Below are 24,377 nucleotides of genomic sequence, written 5' to 3' on the forward strand. Positions count from 1 at the left end.
GCAGGCTCCCCACTGAGCAGAGAGTCTGATGTGCGGCTAGATGCCAGAACCCTGGGAATCATCACCTAAGCTGAAGGTAGATGCCTAACCGACTGAGACACCCATTTTTCTTTTTTCCTGAGCACTTTGGCTAGAAGTTTATAAATTTTCTAGACTTTTCCTCTAAAGAATCAGATTTTGGTTTTTTGATTGTTCTCCATTGCTTTTCTCTTTTCTATTTTACAGTTCTTTTTTTCTATTTTTTTTCTTCCTTATGCTATTTTTGGGGTTATATTAATCATCTTTTTAAAAATTTCTTAAGGTGGAAGCTTAGATAATTGATTCATGACCTTTCTTCTTTTCTACTACAGGCCTTTAAAAGCTATAAATTTACCTCTAAGCACTGTTTTTAGCTGTGTCCCACAAATTTCTGTTATGTTATATTCCAATTTTCATTCAATTCCAAATATTTTTAAAGGTCTGTTGTCATGGGTTTTAACCCTTGGGTTTTTAGGATTATGTTATTTACTTTCTAAGAATTCATCAATTTTACAGGTAATTTCTGTCATTAACTTTTATTTAATTTCCCGAGGCCAAAGAGCACATATAATTTATAGTGGTCTTTAAAATTTGCAACATTTATTTTATAGCCCAGGTTATGTTCTGATTTTGTGAATGTCTTTTGTGCACTTGAAACAAATATGTTCTGCCACTATTGAGAGGGGTGTTCTATAAATATCAATCAGGTGGAGTTGGTTGATAGAGCTTTTCAGGTCTTCTACATCCTTACTAATTTATTTGTCTACTTGTTTTATTAATTACTGTAGAACAGACAGAACAATGGTTTTTGTTTTTTATATTAAGTTGCTATTGGGCACATGCACATTTAAAATTGTTATACCTGCTTGATAAATTGAAATCTTTATTATTAAGTTTTGTCTCTTTTTTTGGTGCTGTATCTTGTTAAGTCTTATGAGTAGTGTTCATGGGATATCTTGTTCCATTCTTTTAGCTTTAACCAGTGGCATTTGCTGAATCAAACAAATTCGGAAAAAGTGGGAGAGAGAGTTGCTAAGCATGATTCCCAGGTACTTCGCTAATGTAACTAAGTGGAGAATAAAATCAGTCATTGTGATAGGAAGAGGCTTATGAGGAAACTAAAAGTTTGGATTTTAATCTGTTCTGTTTTCAGGGGTAACTGGACATACCGGTAAAGATGTAGGTAACATGCATCAAATCCTAGAAGAGAGATATGCCTATGGATATAGATTTCTAAGTCAATGGGAATAAAGAGCAACGGATCAAAGGCAAAAATCCCAAACAGAAGGAACACTAAATCTTCCTAAAAGGAGGAGAAATCAGCAAAGGAGACTAAAAAGGAGTGAATGATTCAGAGCATAAAAGAAAAAGCAAGGAGATTGCTGACTCATATATTAAGGACATAAAAGAGTTTTGAAAAGGTGGAAATGGCCAGAAATGTTTGAATTCTGAAAATATTGGTCATTAGAAATTTTTTTAAAGTAGTTTCATAGTAGGAGTATAGTAGTGAAGGCAGATTGAAGTTAGTATGGTAATGGATGTGTGATTTTCATAAAATGTATAAATGTGTGAATACTGATGCAAATTATTTATCTTTAAAAAACATTTCTTATATATTTATTTGAAAGAGAGAGCATAAGCAGGGGATGGGGCAAAGGGAGAGGGACAAGCAGACTCCCCACTGAGTGCAGAACCTGATGCAGGGCTTGATCCCAGAACCCTGAGATCATGACCTGAGCGGAGGTTAAATGCTTAACCCAATGAGTCACCCAAGTGCCCCCGAGGCAGATTATTTTAAAAACAACTTAGACAATCTTGACAATGAGGGGTAGAAAAAAAGGAGGAGGAAAAAAGGCAAATGTGATGATGTCCTTTACTCTTATCTCAGCCTAGTAATTCCTATTTCTCTTTCAAGATTCAACCATAGTTTCCCCTCTATGAGAAAACCCTCCATTCTGAATATAATGTATTCTACAGCACTCCATAAATTCATTTGTCATGGTACTTAAAACAGTATGTTTTAATTATTGTTTTTTCCTACTAGATAGGACTTGACAGCAGAGACCCTGTAACTCCAGTGCTTAATTAGCATAATGTCTGGCACAAAGTATGTGAATTCAGGTTTAATAAATGAGTGATCGATAGATTGAGGCATATGCAGGTTGGGAAGAAGGAGTCAGTGGTGAGGAAGAGATTAAAGGTACTGAAAGCAGAGTTTAGATGTCACTCATGGAACAATGCCTTTAGGTCTGCAAAAGGGGATGGGTTTCAGCACACAGGCAGAGTGATTAGTCTTAAAAAGTGAGGAAGGGATATGTCCACATCTCTTAACAGAATAGAAATGTAAGATTAAAGTGTTTGTACTAAAGGCTCCTTCCTCCTTCTCCTCCAAGAAAGGCGGGAAAAACACTAAGAGGAACTGAGAACTGAGGAGATTAGCAAAGACTTGGAACGAATGTTAAGAGGAATGAGAAAATCCTGATCAAGAAAGGTAAAGGCATTGCCAAACACTGGATAGCAACCAACTGAACGGGAAACTCTCTCTTCATAGTAGCTTTCAGAGATCGTGTTTTTTTATTTTTCTTTTTCCCCCAGGTAGACGCAATTTCCAGTTTTTAGAATCCGAGGGGATGAATTTTAAGATTGATACAGGGTTGAGGGCTGTTGTGGAGGTTGAAAGACAAGTGCGCAGGTGGACGGGATTTGTTTTAGAAAGAAGGAAGTTATGTCTGTCGCAGTTCAGATGGTGCTGTGGGTATTTAAAATGATAGGCAGTGAGCGAAGAAGGAAAGAAGATGCTCGGCTGGGCTCTCCCTCCATCCCTGTAGGGCTCCATCCAAGTTTGTACACGGGAGGGGCAGGGCTGGGCGAGGGTGCGGAGCGCCAAGGTCTCACCTGTGTGTCCTGGCTCTAACAGCGCTCTTAACATCTAGAAGGTGTCGGAGCTAACGCACAGAGACTAAGCGGAGAAGTCTCAGCTTCCGCAGTGACGACAGCGGCGGTGCGACCACTTGATCCTTGTCTCCTTGCCAGGCGCAAGCCGGGCTCGGGGGTCAGCTTTTAGCGTGGAGTCTTCCCTCCCCCAGGACGCCGGAAGCGGCCTGACCCGGAAGCTTCTCTGCCGAACCGGAAGCAGAGCCGCGCAGCGACCGGCCGCCGTGGAGCCACCGCCCCCTCTCCGCTTCGCCGCTGTTTGGGGAGCCCGGACCGCGGCGGCGCCGGGTTGCCCTGATGGTCCCCGGCCAGCGGCGGCGGCAGAGGCGGCGGGAGGATGACCTCTCCCCGGGAGCGAGGTGCCGACCTGGCCCGTTTCTACACTGTCACCGAGCCTCAGCGACATCCAAGGGGCTACACGGTGTATAAGGTCACCGCCCGGGTGAGTGCCAGTGTCGGACGGGCGTAGAACCCTGAGTTGGGGCATGAGGGACTAGAGTATGGACCCTGGTTTGGGGGTACCTGACCCCGGGTCAGAGCCTGGGGTGGGACTGGGTGCGCCCAGTGCCTGGACTTGCGTCGGCGGTGGGGACTTCTGGAAGGCTGGCGTAGGGACTGAGTATTGGATGCTCCAGACTCTGCTATAGAAGGTTGCGTAGTGCCTTCTTTCCAGGGTGGGGCAGGCGTTGATGGTTTTAATGGATGACTCAGACACTAGCCCAATAGTACTTTCTTTCTGAGGCTGAAATCAGCAGAAGTGGTTTTGCTTGCTTCCCCGGGATAGTGTAGATTGGAAAACTAATTTATGTATTATTTGATTTATCTAATAAAAAATATTTCTTCCTTTGACCTTTCATACAGTGTCAGATTTGCAGTGAGGCAGACAGACTCTTGAGAAGGATGTCACTGTTAGGGTCACCAGCCTGGCCCTCTGTGTCTGGCTGTTTCTTTTTGGCCGAGATTTTCATGATTGGCAGTGGTAAGAGACATAGGAGAAATTCTACTGGGAGTGTATTGTGTGAGTTGTTTGAGGGCCTCTTTAAAAGGTGTGAGGCTCCTTTACATCAACTAACCAATTTTTAGTACCCACTTTGTTCATGTTTTATTGTTTTTGCCTTGAGTTTTAAAGAGAATTTGCATCTCCCTTCTTGGAAAAGAATAACAAAAATAAGTCTGAATGTTTGTAACGTATGTATGTATATATGAGTATGTGTGTATATTAGGCATGTTGTACATATTATCCAATGGAATCCTACTTTTATTTTATTTATTTATTTTAAGATTTTTACTTATTTATTTGGTAGAGATCACAAGCAGGCAGAAAGGCAGGCGGGGGTGGGGTGGGGGGTGGAAGCAGGCTCCCTGCTGAGCAGAGAGCCCCATGCAGGGCTCAATCCCAGGACCCTGAGATCATGACCTGAGCTGAAGGTAGAGGATTAACCCACTGAGCCACCCAGGCGCCCCCAGAATCCCAGTTTTAATGATGAAGAAACTGACGTTCAAGGAAGTTTCATAACTTGACCAACTTTACATCAAAAGGCAGGTGCACATGTGGGATTTGAGACCAGTACTACGTAACTCCAAGTTATATAAAAAGTTAAGAATTAACTTTATCATTGTCATTAATTGTTAAAAAAGAGATACATTATAGTAGTAATAGTGCAACGTGCATTTGGAGGATGGTGTATTCCTGTGTGCTGGAGAGCTCAGGAAGCAGGATTTGAGAAGAACCTTAAAAGTTAGATAAACAGAGTTTGGGGCATGAAGGTGGTACCTGGTTTATGGAAATGGCCTACAGTTCAGACAAATGTGAGAAGGTGGGAGGAGCAAATTTATTTAAAGATAAGACCAAGCCTGGTTCTCTCAGAGGGTTGTACTGAGAATTGAGTGAAATTTATTACTGCTATGCAAATAAGGTTATTACATAGGTGGGCATGTTAGTTTCAGATTAAGAAAATTTTTCAGATGAAAATTAAGGCACCCTTATTATACCACTCTTGAAGCCTTTCTACTTATTGGGCCCTTCAAAATCTAGACTCAGTTTCCTACATTCTTTATGGAATTAGAACAGTTTTCAACATATATAGTGTTCCCTTCACAGCACCGTATTTATTCCTTATGATAACACCACAGTTATACTGTATTAATCTGTTTACATGTCTTTGTCTCTTAGTAGATTTATAGTAGGTCTCTATCACTGGTATTTATTTCCTTTTGTATCACCTATGGCAATGTATGGTGCACAGCGTTGAAAAAAATATTGTTGAATGTTTTCCTCCCCACTCTAGGCAGCACTCCCAATAAATGTTTAGTTCTAGGCACTAAGTACTATGAGGAATACAAGGCTGAAGAAAGCATGTACCTTTCATTCAAGGATGTTCACAGTAGAAGAGAGTTAACTGGGCTTAAAGAAGTGTACAAGGAATGCCTGGGTGGCTCAGTTGGTTAGGCGATTGCCTTCGAATCAGGTCATGATCCTGGAGTCAGGAGATTGAATCCCCCATTGGGCTCCCGGCTCCACGGAGAGACTGCTTCTCCCTCTGACCTCCCCTCTTATGCTCTCTGTCTCTCTCTCAAATAAATAAATAAAATCTTAAAAAAAAAAAGCGAGATACAAGATGGAAAATGTTAAATGTTGTGAGAGACTACAGAAAAGAGCTATGGGATTTCAGAAGAACTAGAGATAGCTCTGGCTCATGGGATCAGGGAATAGATGGCCAAGCCAGACAAGTGGGATGAAAAGGGCATCATAGGTAGAAGGGTGAATGGGAAGAATAGAGCCCATAAAGGCCTGAAGGTGTGCATGTGTGTGGATTTTTTTTTTTTTAATTTTTAATACTTTATTTATTTAGAGAGCACAAGCAGTGGGGAGGGGCAGAGGGAGCAGGAGAGAATCTTTTTTTTTTTTTTTTAATTTTTTTTTTAAATTTATTTATCAGAGAGAGAGAGGGGGAGAGAGTGAGCACAGGCAGACAGAATGGCAGGCAGAGGCAGAGGGAGAAGCAGGCTCCCTGCTGAGCAAGGAGCCCGATGTGGGACTCGATCCCAGGACGCTGGGATCATGACCTGAGCCGAAGGCAGCTGCTTAACCAACTGAGCCACCCAGGCGTCCCCATGTGTGTGGATCTTGATTGAATAGGAAACACTGAGTATGATTTTTATTTTATTTTATTATTATTTTTTATCTTTTATTTGACAGACAGAGATCACAAGTAGGCAGAGAGGCAGGCAGAGAGAGACGGGGAAGCAGGCTCCCTTCTAAGCAGAGAGCCTGATGCGGGGCTGGATCCCAGGACCCTGGGATCTTAAGCTTGAACTAATTTTTATGACAACAGTTATGACCATGTAAATTAGAATATGAAGTAGCATGTTGCCTTAGAAGTAACCAGATCTGTAAAATATGCATGCTACATACTGCTCTGGTTATTTGAACTGGGAAATTGCTTACGTTGTCTTTTTTCTCCTTGTAAATGGCTGCTTCCTCATTTTTTTGTTTTTGTTACAGAGTTTGTTTTTTCAATTTTAAGGATGAGGGTCCACATGGAGATACACTATTAAAAAATAACTATAATTGACATTATAAAACAAGTGAAATATTTATTATTTTTTGAAACTTAAGGAGAAAAACATCTTTCCTCAGGAGAATTAACCAAGTAAGTAGTGCTCCCTTGAGAGAACTTCATGAGGTAAAGATTAGGGATGTCTTCTTAATGTTTCTTACTGGTGATTACTTCTAGTCATAAGGAATAGTCCCTATATTCTTGGACCTTACAGCATTCTTTATGCAGAAGTAGAAGTAGAATCATGGGAAATACCACTGTTAAATTTTAGGTAGCATAAGAGCCCTCATCTTTTAAAACCTTTGCATTTCTCTGGAACCTAGCAGGATTGAATTACCTTATGGCTGGTTTCAGGCTTGCTAACAGATTTCTTAGTTAATTCTGTGTTGTTTCTGAATTTTTTTTATCTGGAGTAAGTATTTCTGTTAAGAATTAGAAAATTCTTTTATAGATTTCCTTTGATTCTTTAAAGACGACACAGATTTAAAGAGCCATTAGTGATGTTTCTGGTTGTTTCATCATGCTAGATTTACAAAACTCTTCCTGTAATACATATTTCTCAACCGCATTAAGTGAATGGTAATTCTTGGCCTGTATTCTTTCCATGAATTTGGAAAGCAAAAGATACGCATTAATTTTTAAATGGCAGTGTTGCCTTATGACTACATTTTGTTTATATTGAGGCATAGTTTATGTACAGCTAAGCTCGTCAATTTTAAGTGAGCATTTTGATGAGTTGTGTCAAATGTGTATAGTTGTGTAACCACTGCCATAGTCGTCCTCACTGCCGAAGTTCCCTTATGCTCCTTTGCATTCAGTTCCCTCTCCCTACTCTATCTCTAGGCAACCACTGATCAGTTTTCTGTCACTATAGATTAGGTTGTATTTTCTAGAATTTGATATAAAAGGAATCATACAGTATGCATTTTGGTTTTTTTGGTCTGGCTTCTTAACTCAGCATGATTACTTGAGATTCTTCTGTGTTGTTGTGTGCTTTTATTCTCTTTTATTGTTGACCAGTATTTCATTGTATGGTTATACTACAGTTAATCCATTCTGTTGATGAGCATTTGGATTTTTTCTGATTTTGGCTCTTATGAATACAGTTATCATGAACATTTGTTTTTTTTTTTTTTCCAAAGATTTTATTTATTTGACAGACAGAGATCACAAGTAGGCAGAGAGGCAGGCAGATAGAGAGTGAGAGAAGGAAGCAGGCTCCCTGCTGAGCAGAGAGCCCAATGTGGGACTCGATCCCAGGACCCTGAGATCATGACCTGAGCCGAAGGCAGCGGCTTAACCCACTGAGCCACCCAGGAGCCCTATCATGAACATTTGTATAGAAGTCTTTGTATAGACATTTGCTTTCATTTTTCTTGATGACACACAACCTTATTTACTGTAGCTTTATACTAACATCTGGAAATTAGGTTCTCTTTCTCCAAATTGTTTGACTGTTCTAGATTGTTTGCGTTTTGTATAAAGTTTAGAATCAGTTTGACAAATTCTGAGGACGTGCCTACCAATATTTTGATTGGCATTGTGTTGCAAATACAGATCAGCTTCTACAGAAGAAGATGTCTTAGCAACATTGATATTTAGCAATTTTGAATCTTCTGATCCATGAACATGGGTCTTCCATTTTTTAGCTCTTTAAGCAGTGTTTTCTAATTTTCAGTGTGCAAGTCTTGTGCATACGTAAAGCAATTTGGGTGTTTTTTCAAGCTGTGAGAATACTTAAGTCCACTTTTTTTAATAAAACATTTTCATTCACTTATTTGAGAGAGAGAGAGTGACCACAAGCAAGGGGAATGGCAGAGGGAGAGAGAGAAGCAGACTTCCTGTTGAACAGGGAGCCTGATGCAGGACTTGATCCCAGAGCCCTGGGATCATGACCTGAGCTGAAGGGAGATGCTTAACCAACTGAGCCACCCAGGCGTCCCTGGAATACTAGTCTCTGTGTTGTTATCAATACTCATCTGAAGTGTCAGCTCCTGCCCTGTGTTTCCCAGGAAGCCTTTCTTAGGTGTGGAACTCCATGTATATTATATATTCATCTTTTAAAGCCTTTATCTTAATGTACTTGTTTGCTTCCTTCTTTGAGGGCAGACTGCCTTTTTAACTTTGTATTCATGGTGCCTAGCACAGAGCTGGAGGATAGCAGGGATTTGAGAGAAGGCTGGAAAGAGGCAACATTTTCTTTTTAAGTGTTCCTTTTAAAATCAATATGTAACTTGTTATATGTACCTGTGGATTTTTACACAGTAGACTCAAATATCTACCACCACCATCATCAGGAAACAATTCCATCATCCCCAAACACTCCCTCATGCTGTTCCTTTACACACTCTCTTCCCCACCACTTAGCCCCTTGATGACCACTGATCCGCTCTCTACCACTCTACTTCTGTCTTTCTGAGAATGTTGTATGAATAGAATCATCTAGTGTTTAACCTTTTGAGATCGTCTTTTCCCATTTTTTATTGGATTGTTTTCTGTTGAATTTTGGGATTTTATATTTGTTCTGGATGTAAGTTTTTTGGTCAGATATGTCATTGTATCTGTTTTCTCCTAGTGTATAGCATATCTTTTCATTATTTTAACTGCCTTTCACAAAGCAAAAGGTTTCAATTTTGGTGAAGTCTCTTTTTTCTTATATGAAGTGTGCTTTTAGTGTTATATCTAAAAATTCTTTACTAACCCCAGGTCACAGAATTTCCCCCCAGTGTTTCATTTGAGAAGCTTTAGTGTTTTGCATATAACATTTAGCTCTGTGATCCATTTTGAGTTTATTTTTGTATAAGGTGTGAGGTTTAGGTAGAACATGCATATGGATGTTTGATTGCAACAAAACACTTTATTTAAGAGGCTAGCCCTTTTTTTATTTAATTGTTTTTGCATCTCTCTAAAAAATCAATCAGTAGTATGTGTGTGGATCTGTTTCTGGATTCTGTGTTTTGTTTCATACCACACTGTCTTGAACAAGAGTGGTGAAAGTGAACATCTTTGCCTTGTTCTGTTCTTAGGAGGAAAGCATTCAGTCTTTTTCTTTTAAGTATGATATTCACGGGGCGCCTGGGTGGCTCAGTGGGTTAAAACCTCTGCCTTCGGCTTGGGTCATGATCAGATAGGATCCTGGGATCAAGCCCCCACATCGGGCTCTCTGCTCAGCAGGGATCCTGCTGTATGCGAAAAATGTTAGTAAGTAGGCTTTTTTTTTTTTTTTAAAGATCGTATTTATTTATTTATTTATGTGAACAGGGGTAGGGGTGGCAGGCGAGGGAGAAAGAGAATCTCAAGCGGACTCTGCACAGAGAGTGGAGCCCTAGGTGGGGCTCCATGTCATTATCCTGAAGACATGACCAGAGCTGAAATCAAAGATTTGGATGCTTAATCGAATGAGCCACCCAGGTGCTCCTAGGAAGCAGGTTTTAAAAAATGTAAGCCAATTCTGTTTTCATTTTGTGTGTTGACAACTTAAATGTTCAGATAGTACGATTTTGTGTTAAACTGCAAACTTTTAACAGTAATGATTTTGATTTTCCTTGAAATTAGATTGGAAAACAGTTTACTTTAGAGTAGTGCCATTACAGTTGGTAAATTTGAAGAGAGAAGTACAACTTAACATTTACTGAATATCCAAAGGTAGCTTGCTGTTATAGTTTCTTTATTCTCTCTTTAGATTTTGGGATTTTAATGATGTAGAAAGCAATCATTCCTTTCAACATACTACTTTTATAAAAACTTGTTAGAGAGTAGAATGTCAAAAATTTTCCCATTGATATATCTGTCTTCTGTGGAAATTCTTTCATTCCAGAGAGCTAAACAGTGTTGTAAAATATCTAATTATGGTGTGTGCAGGTGCTGTCTCTTGGGTCCAGACTACCTGGCTGGCGGGTAATTAACCAACCCAAATATTCTTGCCAACCAGTGACACCTGCAGCTCTGCAGGGAAAAGAGGGAGAGGAACTGAGATGCAGGTGATGGGGTAGGAGGGAGGTTGGGTTTGCTAGGAGGACACTTGCCTACGGGAACTGGGCACTTTGAGGTTCCTATTATTCTTGTCAGAGGGTGTGTGTGTGTATGTGTGTGCATGTGTCGTGCGTGTGTGTTTGCATGAAATGCAGTTTAAAGGTGTAAATATGTTTGTATGAAAGTATAGATTTTATGAAAGTCAAATGTGTGAAAATCAGAACTGTGTGCACCATCTCAATTGTGTGCATCACCACAATGGGAAATGTTCACTGTAGTATAGCTGTTCTTTTTTTCCTTTTTTTTTTTTTTTTAAGATTTTATTTTTTTATTTGGCAGACAGGTCACAAGCATGCAGATAGAGAGGAGGAAGCAGGCTTCCTGCTGAGCAGAGAGCCCGATGTGGGCTCAATCCCAGGACCCTGAGAGCATGACTTGAGCTGAAGGCAGAGGCTTTAACCCACTGAGACACCCAGGCTCCCCATAGCCCTACATTTTTGTATATCCATTTACTCCCATCCCATATTTGGGGAGTTGTATCTTTGAGAGATGAAGAGAGGGCATGTTCCCCCTCCCCTCTTTTTTTCATGTTTGGTTATTTGTATCTTGACACTTAGTTTTAAAAAATGTTACTTTTGTAAACCCTTTATCCTCTTGGCTCTATTATCAGACTGGTAGCTGACTAGCCATCAGAAGATTTGACTGTAATAAATTGTTCATAAAAGTAGCTACTTAAAATTTATATTTAACTAATTTGTACTTGATTCTAAAGGTACTAATTTTGTGATCCTTTTTTGTAAGCGATATAATAGATTTGATTGATTTTTGTAGTTCTGTTTTCCAGGAGTTATCTTTCAATCTTCTGAAGAAGACAGTTGTTTTGTGTGAATCTGAGTTAAGAGGGTGATTTCAAATCATAATTATTATTTTTTTTTAAAGATTTTATTTATTTATTTGTCAGAGAGAGAGAGAGAGAGAGAGAGAGAGCACAGGCAGACAGAGTGGCAGGCAGACTCAGAGGGAGAAGCAGGCTCCCTGCGGAGCAAGGAGCCCGATGTGGGACTCGATCCCAGGACGCTGGGATCATCACCTGAGCGGAAGGCAGCTGCTTAACCAACTGAGCCACCCAGGCGTCCCTCAAATCATAATTATGATGGTAATTAGATAAATGAGTATTTTAGACTTGATTTTATTTTAAAATTTTATTTATTTGTTTGTCAGACAGAGATCACAAGTAGGCAGAGAGACAGGCAGAGAGAGAGGAAGGGAAGCAGGCTCCCGGCCAAGCAGAGAGCCTGACGGGGTGCTCAATCCCAGGACGCTGGGATCATGACCTGAGCCGAAGGCAGAGGCTTTAACCCACAGAGCCACCCAGGCGCCCCTTAGACTTGATTTTTAAGGAAAGTTGGTAATACTAAGATAAAACTGAAAATGATCTACAGGACCTAATGACTGTTAGGATCTGTTGATTATCATTATTATTTTTTTTAAAGATTTTTATTTATTTATTCGACAGAGATCACAAGTAGGCAGAGAGGCAGGCAGAGAGAGAGTGGGGGAAGCTGGCTCCCCGCTGTGCAGAGAGCCCAATACAGGGCTCTATCCCAGAACCCTAAGATCATGACCTGAGCCGAAGGCAGAGGTCTATCCTACTAAGCCACCCAGGTGTCCCTGATCTGTTGATTATTATGGGCCTGAGCTAGTCCAAGCCCTAACTTCAGGTCTTTTTTTTTTTTTTTTTTAAGATTTTATTTATTTATTTTCCAGAGAGGGAGAGAAAGCAAGCATAAGCCGGGAGAGCTACAGGGTGAGGGAGAAGCAGATCTCTGCTGAGCAAGGAGCCTGATGCGAGACTCTGTCCCAGGACCCTGGGATCCGGACCTGGGCTAAAGGCAGACACTTAACTGACTGAGCCATCCAGGTGTCGCCTTCAGGTCTTTGTTTTAAAGATCGGAAAGAGGACTCATTTTAAGGTTGCTTTCTCTTTGGTTTATTACTGAACTGGCAAAAAGCAGTTCATGGCTAGTACCAGAGCCTGTAATCAGACCTCTTTCTTCTTAGCTTCTTCTCTTCTGCCAAAGCACTTCTTCAGCTGCTATTTTTGGTCAATTTAAATTTCTCTGTAAAGGACAAAATGGGTTTACCTAACAGGCAACAGGAATATTACTTGCATACTTGGAATTTTAATCTTTAGAAGGGCTGATTTAGTTGTGTCCTGGAAGTGGTATTTTGTTTTTTTTTTTTTTTTAAAGATTTTATTTATTTATTTGAGAGAGAGAGAGAGAGAGAGGAAAATGTCAGAGGGAGAAGCAGACTCCCCATGGAGCTGGGAGCCAGATGCAGGGCTCGATCCTGGCACTCCAGGATCATGACCCCAGCCGAAGGCAGTCGCTTAACCAACTGAGCCATTGAGGTGCTCGGGAGTAATTTGTTTTAAATCATGGAGTTCTTCTGAGATCTAGTCTCACCTGTAACTGAATGATACGAGTACTATTAGTATGTGACTATATGCTCTTGGGCTTGTTTATCTCATCCTACCAGGCAGGATTGTTGTGGTGATTAAATGAAGTAGAGGACATAATTTCTTTGCACAGTAAGAGATAGTGACCTTCACTGTAAGCCCTTATTTGTTTTAAGTAAATTCATAATTTGCTATTGGCATTAACAGGGGCAGATGGACTATAAACATTGCAGCAGCATTACCCAGCTGTATTCCAAATTTAGTGGGTGTTGCACTAGATAAATAAAGTAATAGTAGATAACATGTGATAAAAATAAAAAATTGACTGGATAGATATTACATATTTTCCTTTTGAAGATACGCTATGCGTGATAATGTATTAAAGATTTTGAGAAATTCTGCTCTAAAAAAATCTCTGCTGAATTGATCATTAAGCCCTTCCTTTGAGAGCACTGATTTTAAAGAATATTGATATTCCGTACTGCATGGTTTGTGAAGCACTGCTTTAGGTAATAATTTTGAAGATGACCTGGTGATACAATTCTTTATACCAAGAGGCTGTACGATACATGTATAAGTGATAGGTAATGCTTATAAGAGGAAATTTATGAAATTTAAACAAAAGAAAGCATTGCTTTAAGTCCCATTTTCTGGCATTTATTGGATGAATTTTATGACAAAATACTGAAATTCACCTCGAAAAAATGTTACTAAATGCTAGCTAGCAACCTATATCAGAGGAATTTAGTTTTTTTTTTTTTTTAGAGTTGATGTTACTTGTTGAAATAATTGCTAATAAAGCTTTATGAGTTATCAAAATCTGGGTCTGAGGGCTCAATTTGTTCATTTTCATTATGATCCTATTCTTTCTTCAGATTTCTGATTGATATTCTTATTTTTCACCAATTTATATTCCTGCTGAAGAGAATTATATAGTTAGAAGGAGTAGGACATTTGGGCTCAATGTGTGTTATCCTAACTCACCTTTTGTTTTTGATTTCCATCTCAGGGGACACATTCTTAACTATTTAAATAAGATTATATAATTGGGAATACTGAATCTCTTATAGAGGGGTGCTAAGTGATTGAACTTGCTAATGTATTTGCCAGGTGATGATATTTTTATAATATAGTAATGTAGAAATCCGATCCAGTGTATTCTCTGTTACAGTTCAGTATCTAGAATTGGAGTAGGCACACTTATTTCTTGAACGAGTAAGTCAAAGAATAAATAAAACCTGAGGGTGGCAGGGTTTGTGCAAGTAAGTAAACTTAATTATTTCTGAAAATATTACAGATAATTTGAGGGATACAGTACAGTATATTGGAAAGAGCACTGGGCCAGGAGTCAGAAATCCAAGTTCTAGGGGTTCCTGGGGGGGCTCAGTGGGTTAAACGCTCTGCCTTCGGCTCAGGTCATGAACTCGGGGTCCTGGGATCGAGCCCCACATCGGGCTCTGCACAGCGGGGAGCCTCCTTCCCCTTTTCTCTCTGCCTGCCTCTCTGCCTACTTGTGATCTCTCTCTGTCAAATAAATAAATAAAAATCTTAAAAAAAAAAGAAAAAGAAATCCAAGTTCTAATTACAAATCTGAAGGGGAAGAGTCATGTGACCTTATGCAAATCTCTGGCTCTTGTTTCCTCATTGGTAAAAGGGAGACTTAAAATAACCACTCCTGCCTAGCTCATAGGTTGTTGAGGGGATAAAATAGAATCATTAATAAAATGCTTTGTAAGTATAAATGTACAAAGTCAGGCTTTTTTTCTTTTCCATGCCTAGCACAGTACCTTGAACAGTATTAGCACCAGTACAGACTTTCTTTCTTAATCCTGAAAAGGAGACTAAGAAACAGAGTCTAGGACTGATTCTTGGAATGCTCACAGATTGTTGGGGGATAGAAGGAGGAGGAGGAACCTGCAGAAGAGAAGCAAAAGAACCAAGGAGGAAAAAGGAAGTCAGGAAAGTGTAGTCTTATACTTTCCAGGCATGGTTTTCACTAAGATTTGCTTATGCTCTTGGGGAAAGGGATAGTTAATACTTGGCAAGTAGGCTTTGATTTAATTTTCTGAACTCCACCTGAGTAACATCCTCTTTTTCTTTACATGAGAAGTATTTGAGGGTGAAGAGAAGTTCCTGGAAACTTAAAGACCTTTGCTTGGGTAGTTTAAGAATACTTAAATTTTGGTTTTCTGTATTTTCTGTGAATAATTTATTATCATGAAAACATTAAAAGTCTTGAATCACTCAGCTGGTTTTTTTTTTTTTTTCCAAGATTTTATTTATTTATTTGACAGAGAGGGACACAACGAAAGAGGGAACACAAGCAGAGAAGTGGGCGAGGGAGAAGCAGGCTTCCCACAGGGCAGGGATCCCGATGCGGGGTTCAGTCTTAGGACCCTGGGATCAGGACCTGGGCCGAAGGCAGCCGCTTAACAACTGAGCCACCCAGGCACCTCTCTCTCTCTCTCTCTCTTTTTTTTTTTTATAAAAAGCAGATTTTATTTATTTATTTGAAAGAGAGATAGTGAGAGAGCGTGAGAGGGGAGAAGGTCAGTGGGAGAAGCAGACTCCCCACGGAGCTGGGATCCCGATGCAGGACTCGATCCTGGGACTCCGGGATCATGACCTGAGCTGAAGGCAGTCCTCAACCAACTGAGCCACCCAGGTGCCCTGGGCGCCCCTTTCTTGATGGGTTCTGGGATGACAGTGTGGTCTGGACAATGAGCATCCAGTGTCAGGGAAAGGTCTAGTACGAAGTGCTTCCTGACGCATTACTTAGCACATCGGTGTTCTCGGAGATACTAAAATAAGTTTGGGAAATACAGCCCTCCTCCTCCACTTTGCATTTCCTCCTCACCTCAACCGCTACCCCCTTACACATATCACTAGACTGTGAGGTCCGTGAAGATGCGATTGCAGGGCTTTGTCCTACTCACCATTGTAGCAGCGGCAGGCACACAGAACTCCGTGAGCCATTGAGCCTGTAAATGACAAATCATAATCAAATCGGTTATTTCTGGGGCGTCTGGGTGGCTCGGTTGGTTGTTGGTGTGTCTGAGCATTGTGGCTGCTTTTTATAAAATTGGAATTTTTATTGAGCGAATTGTAGATTTATGTACAGTTGTAAGAAATAATATGGAATCATCCCTTGCATACTTCGGGTATAGCTGCTTTTTTTCTTCTACCTTATATGTAGCCTGGGAAGGGGGTAGACAAGCTTGTTAGAACTGTGTCAGGTAAGAGGGAAGCCAGGGTGTTCTCTTAGGAATGTAATGCATGAACTTTAGTGTGTGGGCTCTTTTTTTTTAGCTGCCTTTTCCTTAAATTTTTTAGCATGTGTTTCAGTTGGTGAAGTTATTATATAGCTGAACTCTTTGTAAGTGATATAATACAGTATTTATTTTCCTTTAAACAAATTCATTTCTCAGTCAGATACTGTTGAAATTAATTATACAAATACGGAATTTTAAATTTTGGTAATGATGAGATATTTCTATGTATGTTTTGTTTTAGGTTGTGTCACGAAGAAATCCAGAAGATGTCCAGGAGGTAACACACTTATACATATGAACATTTTATTTTATATATTTGACAAAAATTTAATTAAATGCTTTGTTGAGGAAACAGAATTGTTGGTATGTCTGTCTTCATATTTATGTGTTTGCCTAGAGATTATCTTTAGCTCACGAAACAGCAGCTGAAGTTGCCTTTTCAGATCTATTAAGTACGGGTTAAGCTTAATAGGTGTTAAGTTATACAAGGAAGGATTTAAGGAATTAAAGTGCTATTTAGTAACATGATAGTGTTTCTGATAACTAACATTCGTAGGATTTTAGTATTAAGAGCTCTTATCTATTTCAAAATCATGGTAACTTTAATAAAAAGGAAAGAGCATAATAAATTATGGGGCCCTGTATACCTTCACTTTTATTGAGTTGACATGTTGACACCTTGGAAAACTGCTTTGGGTATAGATATTGGTTATAGTGTTTCTTTTTAAAATTTGTAGTTGTTTTGCTACAACTCTGTCTCTCTAAAATTATACCAGCTTGTGTGCTTTTGCTTAAAACTATGGAATTCTTTATTTGTAATTACTTCGTGTTTGTTATATACCTTTAGGATTCCTTATCCAGTAACGATAGCTACAGCGATAGCTTGCTTGTTTTAACATTTTTTGATTTACTTTCATTTTGGTCCCTGTTCATTTACACTGTGTTAGAAGGACCTATGTTGGGGATTTTTTTTTTCTTACTAAAGTGTTTAAAAAAGACATTATAAATTGGCATTCTTAATTCTGCAACAGTTTTTTGCCCCATTTGAATTTTAATGTCTTTAGATGGAGTATATATTTTCTAACAAGCCCCACTACTCCTTACTTAACAAACCTGGCTTGATTGTACATTTAAATGGATTTTTTGGTACTGGTTGGTTTGAGTGTATGGCATCAGGTTTAGATAATATTTGAACTTTTATACATTAGCATTTCTTGCTATACTTGATCCAGTATTTGTTTTGAGTTCAATAAAACACAGTTTTAAAAGATTTCATATTATTTTTCTTAGGGGTTTTAAGATATCTCACTTTTCCCTCTCAATAACCAGGAAGACAATATTGTAATACAGTTATTTGGGAAGAAAAAGATATATGTATTTCTATATCTGTATCCTTCCAAAATGGAAATGAAAGTAATTTGCACCATTGTATTAAGTACTCTCTACTTAAGTGTCAGTTGGCTAGTATGGACTTTCTTTAGAGTTCTTCTAATTATGTTGAATTAATAGTCAGTACAGGCTGTTCTGCTTTTGAAATTTTACAACTCTTAAAATTAAAGATGGGTTGTGTTTCCTTTGAATACATTGTCTGATTGCTATGCTGTAGTCTGTAGCTTGATGTTCCCATTTTCCAGGGAGAATCCTGAACCAACTTATCCATGAACATACTCTCTGCCATTTCCTTAATCCTTTTTTGGGGAAAACTCTTTTATAATAACAACTGTTGGTGAGCCATTCATCAGAAAACTCTTGTAAGTGTCCTTTAGTTAGATGATTGCATGGTTCTTTGTTAGAAATGGTATAAAAATTTTTAAAAATGTCTTCTGTCTTGCCAGCTTCTTGAAATATAAAATAACCTTGAAATTGTAACACTCTGGCTTCTCATGTATTTCAAATGTTGGAATTCTCATTTAGGAGAGAAATGTGCCACCTGGAGTTTGTTTCCATTTCCTTTCCTTTCACTTTCTCTCCTATTCAGGGACTCATGTAGGTACCGCTTTAGAGTTTAGTCAGGCTTCCCAAGAGCTACTGAGGATTAGAAGATGTCCTGTTAGTCTAACTAAATATAGGGCTAATAGTATGCTATCCTTATAAAACTGGAGATGTATTGTTGGTTTTCTTTTAGAAATGTGTTCACACACCTTGGCACATCCTGCCAGGTAGCAGTGTTTTCTTTCTAAGAGTGCTGACCTATTCACATGGAGGAAATAATTTAAAATTATCCAGGATAGATTTCTTTTACAAAATTTTATCCTTCAAAAATTCCCTCTAAATTTTTATTTATTAAGAGCAGCATGGGGTGGGGCACCTGGTTGGCTCATTCGGTTAAGCATCTGACTTCGGCTCAGGTCATGACCTCAGGGTCCTGGGAATCATGCCCCATACAGGGCTCCCTGCTTAGCGGAGAGCCTGCTTAGCCCTCTTCCTCTGCTGTTCCTCCTGCTTGTGCTGTCTCTCTCTCTCTCTGTCAAATAAATAAATAAAATCTTAAAAAAAAAAAAAAAGAACAGCATGGGAAACTCTGAGGGGGATAGCAACAGTTAATGTGGCCTCTGGTTTAGTAGTTTCTCTAAAGCATGAACACCTGAAGAAGGTTAAAGAAAGAACTAGAAATATTGTGCCCTTCCTCTCGTACCTTTTTCAAAACGTAACCTATACCTCTGTTTCTCTATAGGTAGTAGATTTCACTGGTGAAATGTGGGAGAAGAAGAACTGAAATAGAACTTTCTATGTATCACGTCAGAAATCTGTTAAGTCATTTCATAAATGAAATAGTTTGATAAAAACCATTTGAGAACATTTAAAATGTGTCAAGGGAAAGAAAAGGCTCTTGGAAAGGGGAGAAAGCAAATCTGAAAGCAAATATGGTAGGCGAGCCGGTTGCAAGAAAAGATGATCCGGCACCTTTAAAATACTGTGTGAGAGGACAAATTGAGTGGTTTAGTTTATAGGAGCTACAGGTTTTTGCTATCATTAAGTGAAATTATCTGAAAGGTAAACATTTATTTTGTGTAAAAATTATTTAAGGGAATGTATTTAATGAAAGTTAAGCTTTTACTAAATTCATAGTATATATAGGACATTCACTGAATTAATATTTAATTGAGGAATTTTATGCAAAGTAACTTTAATGAGTTGAAGAAATTTTTGTAGGAGTTGGTTCATAGAACAGTAGTTGTTACACAGTTTTTTTTTTTTTTTTCTAGTAGGAAGGAATTACTAGAGAAAATAATTTTTGCATGCATTTTTTGGGACTTTGTGTAGTCCAGTTATAAACATCAATACTGCTAACGTAATGGAAATGTGCTTTTGCTCACTTTTCCATTTTGAAGATTTCTAGAAATGTCCACAGTTAAAAGGAGTATGAAGAAAAGGAGGCAGTAGGTGGTGACATTTTGTGATGTGTTGGTTTTCTGCATTTCTTGAGGGTTTATATTTGCTCTTGGTTATTTTGGTTCTATAGTTCCAGAGTTGAGAAGAAGAAGGATGTGAGTGAATGAATTAGGCACGATGAAAAAGGAGTCTCACCTTGGAGGCTCTAATTCTTACTCTGAAAGACTGTATGCTAGTTTATAGACCGTGTTGTTATTATCATTATTGTGATTAAGTTATTAAGTTCTGTCCCTGAAGTTAACTCTGCCTTTACTTAAAAATGACCCTAACTAGAATAGAAATTTTATCTGCAGATTTGTTTCCGTGGACTAGTCTTTTGCATAGCTCTCGTTTCTAGTTTATAATGGTTTTAAGGATGGCATTTATGTAAGGTTACTTTCGCAAGCTCATCACCCATTTCTTCCTTAAGCCTTTGGCAGCATGGTACCACCACAATTTGATCTATTTTAAAAATATAAAAATAGCACTGTTTTTTTCTCCTGTGACAGAATTATTTTCATGTATCAAAATTAGAAATTACAGAGAAGTAAAAAATATGAAAATTAAAATCACTTGTAATCTCACTGTCCTGAGACCATTTACTTTTTAGGTATTGGTTTGGCTGTCTTAGTTATTGGTTCCTCTTGCTCTTTTACTGGAGCTCTTGTTTCTTTACTATTACCTTTTGCCTCATTCACTTACATTTTATTTTATTTTATTTTTTTCACTTACTTTAAAATAAAATCTTTTCTTCCATCCAAGTGGTCTGTCTCATGGCACAACCAAGCTTTTCAAACACCTACTTTGCACTTGGTTTCCTCTTCCTTACTTCTGGCTGATTTCTCAATGTTAGGGTTCCCCATTATTTTGTCCTTAGACTCCTCATCTTGTTATAAATGCTGAGAAAAGCCTTCCTGAGTGATTGCCACCTTTCTGCTGGTAGTTAGCAAATGAATACATCTTGCTTAGTTCTCTCTCTTGAACCCCAAACCTGTGCCAGATGTCTAAAATTGAACTTTGTTCTTACCTTAGAAGTTCCCTGTCTCCTTTTCTTCACCTTAGAGAATGGCACCACTGTTTATCCAGTTGCAAAAGCCCCAATTCTAGTGATTATATGTGGCATCTCACTCTCCTTTTAAAAACTTCATCTTCAGTCCCCTCTCTCTCTTTATTTTTGTTGATCTGATCACTACTTGCCTTCAGTAGACTTACTTAAGATAACACCTTCCATAGGTGCTCCTTTCTTAACACTCCTGGGCTTCCCTTGTCCACATTTGTCACACCGTCTTATGACACAGTTACTGTGTTGGCTTGTCCTGCCCACTTAGACTGGGTCTATGTTTCTCATTTCTTCATCCTTTGTGCTAACACAGAGCCTGGCACAGAGTAGGGACATGAAAATACTTGTTTTGGTGACTATTTTTGTTGTTGAGTGAATGAATAAAAGGAAGCCTTGGAAGGAGGCAGTTTAAATTAATTCATATTATAATCTGACTTGTTTTCTAGGATTATAATTATAGTAAAAATAAGAAGCTCATCATGGTAGAATTTTTGGTGTATATGGTAAAGTTTAGCGAAGAATTTCCTATATCCAGAGAATAAATTTTTTGACACGAGTCTCTTAAATCTCACTTGATTACCTGCTTGGCCTATGGTTTGCTTATTATTAGCATTATGTTCTGTTGTGTGTTAGAAGTGTGAGGTAATTGGTTTTTTTTTTTTTTTTTAAAGAAGCAAAGACCTTAATATACCAGGTAATGGAATTTAAAACTCAGTTATATCCTATTTAGTGGAGACTGAATAAGTGAAAATCAGTGATATCAAAGTCATATGTCAAATCTATTTTCTTTATGAAGTTTTTTTCCCCTAATTTAATCTGAATAAGGTTAAACAGTAATTCAGATTAATGGAGGTAAACTTTTTTGTGATATGTAATCTAGATGACTGATTTTCTGTTTTGAAATATACTAGTTTTAATGGTATTCTGTTCAGGATCCATCTTGCCTTCGGAAATCCTTATTACTACTTTAAACTGAGGTTTGTGAAATAAGATTTATGAAATGTAAAAGTTAAGGTTAATTACTTGCTGCCCAGCCATGTCTTCTTCAGTGTTATTTAGTTTATCCTTTTAGGCTGTGTAGGTACTTTATGTTTAAAAATTGTTTAGGGGCACCTGGGTGGCTCAGCGGATTAAGCATCCTACTCTTGATTTCGGCCCAGGTCGTGATCTCAGGGTTGTGAGATCAGATCCCATGTTGGGCTCTGTGCTCAGCATGGTTTGCCTGACATTCTCTCTCCAACCCACATGTGTGATCTCTCTCTCTCATTAAATAAATAAATCTTTTCAAAATGGTGTATATTAGAGGTGTCTTGATGGCTCAGTCGGTTAAGCCTCAGACTCTCTTGATTTCAGGTTGGGTCATGGTCTCAGGGTTGTGAGATTGAGCTCTGCTTTGGGCTCTGTGCTGAGTGTGGAGCTTGCTTGAGATTCTCTTTCTTTCTCTCCCTCGCCCTCTGTGTGGCCCCCACCCCTGGGCTTGTGTGTGCACTCTTTCTTTTTCTCTCCCTACCCCCCCCCCCAAAAAAAGTTGTCTATTTTGTGTTTATAAACATGCTGTTTTTGAGAGAATATATGTATTTTGACATCTAGCTCATTTCCTGGCCAATAGTAATTGATTTTTGAAGAGGTTAAGTGACATTTTAGGTGGTATAGACCCTCTTTGTACCAGGTTGAATATTTTTCCAAGAAAACGCTACTTGTGTAAAACGAAATTTAAAAACCAAGGCAGAAAAGCTAGAGAAAGAGTTGCTGCTTTATAAATCAAATACTATTATTTAATCTCAGCCAGTTAACCAGATTGGTTAGAACATATATTTGTTTTCCTTTGCATGACAATTTTGGGCACTTTCCTGAAAAGACTTTTTGTTGTTCAGATATCTGAGCCTACATAGTTTCACTGTGAGAGACACATTTGATTTTTCTTTTTCTTTAGATAATCGTATGGAAGAGATACAGTGACTTTAAGAAACTACACAAAGAATTATGGCAGATTCACAAAAACTTATTCCGACATTCAGAATTGTTTCCTCCATTTGCCAAAGGAATAGTGTTTGGTAAGTGATTATTTTGAAATTGTGATTTTAAACAGTGATGATTGGCTAATTGTGTATATGTAGTAAACCCTGAAATACTGTACGGTGATGTCAGAAGCCCTTATTAAGATGGCTCAGGTCAGGCAGCAAGCCCTTGAGGTTGTTTCTTCATGTTCCCGGTGTAGGTGCGTTAGCTCTGCATTCATTTACTCTTCCCTCATATGAAACAGCTGCACACCAACTTCAATGTCAGCCAGTCAAGCAAATTAAAAAAAACCCCAAAACCATGTAGGAGCACAAGAAGAAATGATACTGAGTTTTTCTCATAGTTCTGAAATTTGGGGATTTTTAAAAGCTTATACTTGGTGTATTTTTTTTTTTTTAAGATTTTGTTTATTTATTTGATAGAGAGAGAAACATCACAAGTAGGGAGAGAGGCAGGCAGAGAGAGAGGGTGAAGCAGGGTCCCTACTGAGCAGAGAGCCTGATGTGGGGCTCGATCCCAGGACTCTGAGATCATGACCTGAGCCGAAGGCAGAGGCTTTAACCCACTGAACCACCCAGGTGCCTCTTGTGCGTTTTTTCTGATACCTTTCTTATAACGTAAAGTGGTTATGATTTGAGGCACCCAGCCAGGCCAGATACAGATATTTTGGGGTGGTGGCTCTGGCTATGTTATGATAGCTGTTAGATTCATGGCTTCACAAAATTTAACAGCAGACTGAGGCCTGGAGCTTCCTAGTACCCTGCTACTGTTGCTCTGTACCTCCAGTGGTGTTTGGGGGTACGTGGCCCTTTAGCGGACTGTGTTGCCAGTTCCTGTCTGCAGCTCCCTGCCTCCCACTCTTGGCGTGCTGGCACCACGGCAGAGAGCTTCCTGCTTGTTAGTCCCGGCCTGCAGGTTCTCGTCCATCAGCTTTGGCCCTTCCTACTATAGAATAGCTCTCGCTGGGGTAACTGCGCTTGCTTCTCACGTTCCGTTCGCTGGAGCCACAGTATCTCCAGTGAGATGTAAACTGCAGTCTTGGGAGGGAGGTGCCTCTTCCAACTATTGCCTCTGTTTCTCTCCCTCAGCCATAGGGTATTCTTTAGAGGTCTCTGTTCCTGCCTCTGAGCAGTTAGTCCTGTGCAAACAGTTAACAATTCTTCATGCGGGGGTTCCATTCTCTGGCTGGACCCTGGCTGCCACAGAGACCACTATCTGGGCTGCAGGTAGGCTCAGTAGGAGTTGTTTCTAACATTCTTTCAGCAGCTAGTGTTAGGAAACACGAGGCATTTCTCTACCTTGTGTACATTATACATTCTTCTGTCCGCCTACACATCTGCATACATACATCAGTATATGATGTTCTCTTCCTGCCCCCTCCACCCTCTAAGATTTTGGCTTTCTGGTCTTGATTAGAAATGTTCCCCAATTCCTCCATTTGCTTGTAAGATGATTTTTGGAGCTTAAAAAATTCTTTTTAATATCCACGTGGGAAAAAAATATCCACGTGGAATTTATATTTGAATGAGATGTTAGATGATACTTCATTTTGTGTCTTTCAGATGGATAGACATCTGTTCTGAGGTATTTATTAAATAATAAATATTTTTCCCAGTGAAATTGGGCATTAACTTTTTATGCATTGCCACTAATTTAAAGTTTTTCTTTTATGGTATTTATTTATTCTTAGAGTAATACCTATTTCTGTG

At 39.0% G+C, this 24,377-nt stretch overlaps 2 protein-coding genes and 1 long non-coding RNA gene across 15 annotated transcripts in view; 2 read left to right on the forward strand and 1 right to left on the reverse strand.

Moving 5' to 3' along the window:
• The window catches only part of ANGEL2 (angel homolog 2), a 34,271-nt gene extending 31,177 nt beyond the window's left edge, over positions 1–3,094 (reverse strand). For 2 of the 3 annotated variants that reach the window (XM_045084724.1, XM_013049207.2), the window contains exon 1: positions 2,914–3,094. Coding sequence is in view for 1 of the 3 variants with exons in the window: in XM_013049210.2 (XP_012904664.1) it covers positions 2,914–2,947 (34 nt within the window). In the remaining 2 variants the exon portion in view is untranslated. The remainder of the gene's footprint in view (positions 1–2,913) is intronic. The other variant, XM_013049210.2, reaches the window with a different exon arrangement.
• LOC123393261 lies at positions 27–1,647 on the forward strand. Its single transcript, XR_006608019.1, has 3 exons — positions 27–76; positions 992–1,067; positions 1,172–1,647. It is a non-coding gene; the product is annotated as an uncharacterized LOC123393261 (long non-coding RNA).
• A 17-nt stretch (positions 3,095–3,111) lies between the features above and the next one.
• Positions 3,112–24,377, forward strand: part of RPS6KC1 (ribosomal protein S6 kinase C1) — a 173,514-nt gene continuing 152,248 nt past the window's right edge. For 9 of the 11 annotated variants that reach the window (XR_006608017.1, XR_006608018.1, XR_006608016.1 and 6 more), the window contains exons 1-3: positions 3,112–3,394; positions 16,459–16,494; positions 22,583–22,703. Coding sequence is in view for 6 of the 11 variants with exons in the window: in XM_013049201.2 (XP_012904655.1) it covers positions 3,290–3,394; positions 16,459–16,494; positions 22,583–22,703 (262 nt within the window). In the remaining 5 variants the exon portion in view is untranslated. Of the gene's footprint in view, positions 3,395–16,458; positions 16,495–22,582; positions 22,704–24,377 lie in introns of those variants that run through there. The other 2 variants (XM_045084721.1, XM_045084722.1) reach the window with 2 other exon arrangements.

Source organism: Mustela putorius, unplaced genomic scaffold (genome assembly GCF_011764305.1).
Source record: "Mustela putorius furo isolate JIRA1106 unplaced genomic scaffold, ASM1176430v1.1 tig00000785_pilon_pilon_pilon, whole genome shotgun sequence".
NCBI lineage: Eukaryota > Metazoa > Chordata > Mammalia > Carnivora > Mustelidae > Mustela > Mustela putorius.